This window comes from Tarenaya hassleriana, unplaced genomic scaffold (genome assembly GCF_000463585.1).
Source record: "Tarenaya hassleriana unplaced genomic scaffold, ASM46358v1 Cleome11, whole genome shotgun sequence".
NCBI classification, from domain to species: Eukaryota; Viridiplantae; Streptophyta; class Magnoliopsida; order Brassicales; family Cleomaceae; genus Tarenaya; species Tarenaya hassleriana.
In genome coordinates, this window is record NW_010961290.1 from 1,764,673 (window position 1) to 1,770,112 (window position 5,440).

A 5,440-nucleotide genomic window follows, 5' to 3' on the forward strand; every position below is an offset into this window, starting at 1 on the left:
GCTGCCACCGCAATTTCCACCGCCGCGAGGTTGTTTCCGAGTGTAATCCGCCCCCTCGTTCCAACGGGAACTAGAAATCCTAGCTATAGCTGCTCGTTCTTGTGTTTGTATGTGTGTTGTGTGTTCATAAATATATATATAGTGATGAAACTCTTGAAGTACTTATTAGAACTGAGGAAGCAAGATTTTGTGTTTTCGGTTTGATCTCTCAAGGCTTTCTTTGAGGGGCTTAGAGGCTTTTGAGTTGAATGTGATGGATGATGATGATGATGATGGCATGTTTCTGTGTTCGAAATTGTTTCTCTTTTGTCTTTAATTGGGTTTGAGAATGTTTTCTAGGTTATATTGTCTGTATATGTATCAAACCTTAATATCTTGGGCATGTATATGTTCAAAGATTATAAGATTTTTTTTTATAAAAAAATGTGTTATACGTTTTCCAGGTGATGAAATTCTCAACCGCAAAAGTACGCACAGATAGGTTAATTCCAGTGTCCAATTAGAAGGCCCACGCATCTACTCCTTGTTGGTTGTTATGATAAAATAAAATTAGGAGGAAAAAAAAACTTTGATGAGTGCCGCATCTAAACGGTGATTAATTAAAGCTAATAATAATTAACTTAAAGACTTTTTGTTTTTATTCATGATGTTTTAGTTGCTAGAAGATTCCAACCAATAGCATTCATGTAAAATTAGGAAAATTTTATCCCCGTTATATCATGGTTCATGCATGTGTCATATGCATATGTTATATGCACACGTAGATACGAGTATGAAGTAATTAGCCTTTAATTAATTAACTAGAACTAAACGTAGAACGAAGATTATTTATAAAATCAACAATTTTCTTTGCATCTAGATAAAGTAATTAACGCTTGCATGGTCGGCATGCATCGTGTGTTTTTATGTATGATATGCATCGGTTTATTTTATTTTAAAACCAATAATTATCCATTGTTTAATACAATATATTTTATTAGATTACGTTACAATAATCCAATAATGAGACCATCGCAATTCGATCCATAACATCGTGAAGTATCCTACCAAATGTATGTCAAATACTTTCTTACAATTTCATTCAATCACTATATTGTTTATACGTACTCATCGTATATAATACATACTATAACAAGGAGACAGATAAGATATAAAGGATACAAATTAAACTGTTTATAATGTTGTTCATGAAACATGAAACAAAAATTACACAAAAGTCAACATGTACATCTGCATGTTTGATGTTCATGTTTAGTATTTTGATCGGGCCGATAATGTCTATTTCACTAAATTAGGAATTCTTTTCATATAATATATAAAAAAAAAAATATACAAACTCAACAGCATGTATATATTTTTTTTTCTATAAAAAATCATACATCATTATACAAAAAAAATTTGAAATTTGTTATTCTAACGGCGGTAACAAAAATAGATAAATTATTTGAATTCCAAATGTCGTTATATTTTTTTAATAATGTAACCTAAAAACATACCATTAAGAAGAGCAATGCCTTACTAGTTCATACATGTAATCAACTCAGTACAAATTTATTCCCGCGGCATATCAAAGTTCTTATAATAATTTTTAACAAAAAAAAAAGTTATAATAATTCCTCCATTTGCCATTGTGGATAATAGTGACGGAAAAATTTTACGTGGAAAAAAAGGGTTTTCTTCATTTTATATTTTCTTGTTGGGCCCAACGTAAAGATATTGGGCCCATTAATCATATTAACTTTCAGCCCAAGCAAATCATAACAGGGTTAATAGAATTCAATTTTAAAATATAATTTTATAAATTAATTTTTTTATAGAAAGAAATATTTTTAAATGATAACTAAATTGAAATAAAAATTCACAACCTAATAAAAAACGATATAAAAACGGACATAGTTTTACAAAAGATTAAAACTAAGAAAAAAAAACAAAGTGAAGTATAATCGAAATTCGAAACGTTTATTTCGTAAATTACATAATTCCAAAAGGTAACAACAACACACTTGACCATGATTCATGAATATAGATGCAGTTGTAGTCATAGTGGGACTGCCTTTCACTTGCATGTGCAGCGGAAGAGAGGAATAAGAGCATGTGAACCCTAAAGTTAAAGGCCCGTTTACTATCATTCGGGAAATGTAATTGAGGTCCCTCTCTGTCTCTGCCCCCTCTAGTTTTGAACATTGTTTCCTATTTTCAAATTCTATATAAAAAAAAAACTTTTTTCATTTTCATTGAAAAAAAATGCATAAACTATTTGTATTTGATTGTGTGGTTGCGTTGCATATAAAATGTAGATAGATTCTTTTGGCACGTTACAATAATATTGATACGAATTATATTTAAAGACTTTAATTTAAGTTGTCTTCATTGATTTCAATGGACCCCGAAAAATAAAATTAAAAATCTACATGTAAACCCCATATATTTATGATATATCAAATATCCATATATATATATATATATATATATATATTAAAATGGATTTTTTTGTACAAATATTTTCAAGGAAAATAGGAGAGGATAGACCGTATTAAAGGAAGTTTGTTATGGGTGAAACCTATTTAAGTTTATTTGATTTGGGAAAAATATAACTTTTTTACTAGGAGAGTATTTATTTCAATTTCATTGCCAATTTTAGTGCACATAAACTGTGGGAGTTATAATTTAAAATTGTAGTTATTGTTGTGAGAATCTGAGAATTTAAACTATTGGTTTAGAATACTCGAAAAAAAAAAGAGTAATTTTGAGAGTAATTTAAACGTGTATAATTTCATATATGCGATGGAGGAAAGGATAGGACATGTTATTTTATTTTATTTTAAACGAAAGCATAATATATATAACTGCGGGTTCAAAATCACTTGAGATGATAACAAAATAAGATATAAATGGCTAGAGAACAAGCTGGACCACATATGAAAGTGAGCTAATCTTTGTTCCTCTTTTCTCTTTTTTGTTATATCATTTTTTTTTTTGTAATGGTAAATAAAAAAAAATTACCATTTGATCAAAGGGAGCACAATTAAATCGAATTTTACATAATAAACTAATTATATATATATATATTATTCGGTGGTCCTCTGATGGAATTGCAACTATATAGGGATGTTATCAAGATAATGTTCACATGTTACCTTTTTTTTTTTGTTGCATACAATTTTTTTTTTGGGTGTGCAGAGTGAGTGGGCAAAAGATTCACGAAATTTGGTCTTTGATTCTCCAAATCTCGACTTTCTTTAAATAAGCATCTTCGTATTTATGCAATTCCACATCATATATAATTGCAATTTAAAGAAAAAAAGTAGCGATATTTTTTGTCCAATTTTCCTTTTTTTTTATATAAGGTTAATTTCTCCAAAAGGGACATTTGTTTTAGTTAGATAATTCTTAACCTGAGTATTCCAATTTTTAATTTTTTATACCAGTTTTTTTTATTTATTTAATATTCTATTCAGAGCTCAATTTTTAACAATATATTTTATATTTATTCAATTTTTAACTATTTTTTAATAAATTTGTATTGATTTAAATTTATTTAAGAAATTATTATCAACCGAGTTTAAATCGAATTCAACTCTTATATAATCAAATGTTATTCTGTTAAAATCAATTGAATTTTATTTAGGGTAATGACAGGCAATGCCCATCTCTAATTCCTAAACATTACGTGTCTCAAGTTCAACACCACAAAGAAGCAAAGCAACTATCCGAATGTATTTTCCATATTTAAAATATTTTGGTAATAACTCCGAGGCTCAAAGAAAAATTTAATATATGGTCTTTTTTTTTTTATTATTGCGGCATATGTAACAATTATGTTGCTGAGTATTAACAATGCGATAGACCTAACAAGGCCAGTGGGTGCAATATCATAAATTTAGCTTAATAGCTATTAAATGGTATACCTAACTTTTACATTTTTTATTTAACTTGAATTGGAAATGTGGACTAGTTTTTTTTTGTCTGACTTATGTCCCATCACTCTCATACTATTTCTAGGGTTAAATTTGGGATCCTAATAAAATTTTCGAATTTTAGAGTGAATTCAAACATATTTGCACTTAATAAGGAGAACGAACATTATCCAAATAAATTATGTCCGAATCTAATTAAATTAAACCCAATTATATATATTGATTAGATCTTTATATATCAGACAATGAGTTGAATGGAGTTTCACTTATTTGATAAGTATTAGCTCGCAATTATTACCCCATTTTGATTTGGTGTCATACTTTATTAATTAAATAAAACTAGGGTTTCGCTATTGTTCAAACAGTGGCACCTAATTTTGCAAGAAAATCAAAGGAGAAAAATAAAAATATATTAATAAATTGATTTAAATCAAATATTATGGTTAGGTGCCAAAGAAAAGCGAACTCAACCTTACTATATATTATATACGTCACCACATTTAAACTGTGGATCCAATAAAAATGTAATGATACACTCTTACTATATATACATAAAAAAGTTCAAACCCACGACGATTTCTTATAATTTATAAATATGACATTCATGTTATAATTAACCATCGTATTTAATCTTAAAAGTTAAAAACAACCCTTAGGTGGCAAGTGTGAATGATGACCATAAGTAGCTACTTAGACCACTTATTTTTAATTTTTTTTTTTGTTTTCAACGTAGTCGGTCCAAGAATTCGAATAAAATCGAATGGAACATGGACTGTATTGTTTTACTTTTTACACCTAGAGAAGCCTACGCCATCAATATTTCATATGCGTCTAATGAAATCAAATAAATAATATGAATTTTCGTAAATACTAAAATCTAATTAAGTGGTGCACATGGTATGGCAGTTAAGGCCATAAGCTCAGCTTGTCCCCACCAAGGATACGAAAAGATAGATTTGTGACTTCACGAAACGAAAAATAAAAATAATAATAAAACCCATACGTATATATTAGAAAACAGCTATTTAATATTCCTTTGCAAGGACCGACACATTAATTTATTATGATTAATGTATAATGCTGCATAATTTTATAAGTTTAGTGCAAATATTATGTCAAGGGTTGCTTTCTAATGACCCGTACTTTTTCCCCAATTGGAAAGCTAATTAAATTAATCATCAAATCAATGATTAGACCTACGTACTAAACTCCATTAGACAAGAATAAACAAAACACACATGACATCTGAAGATACACACATGTATATGTGCGTGTATATATTATATATAAAGTAGTTGGTGAATACCTAATTAGGTCAGATTATAGAATCTATTTTCATATATCCATGATTTTTATATAATAATGTTTAAATATCGATTATAGTTTGGTTGATATGAGTAGGTAAATATACAAGTATTGTATTATAATGGGATTTAAGCATGGATATGGATATGTATAATAGAACAACAAAAGCATATACTAATTTGTACTTGAGAAGGGACAAACTAAGCGTATATATAATT

The 5,440-nt window shown here is 28.2% G+C and overlaps 1 protein-coding gene across 1 annotated transcript in view; it reads left to right on the forward strand.

Moving 5' to 3' along the window:
• The window catches only part of LOC109116330 (mini zinc finger protein 2-like), a 1,248-nt gene extending 586 nt beyond the window's left edge, over positions 1 to 662 (forward strand). Inside the window, exon 2 of the mRNA XM_019201505.1 lies at positions 656 to 662. Coding sequence (XP_019057050.1) covers positions 656 to 662 — 7 coding nt within the window. The remainder of the gene's footprint in view (positions 1 to 655) is intronic.
• Positions 663 to 5,440: the final 4,778 nt, after the last annotated feature.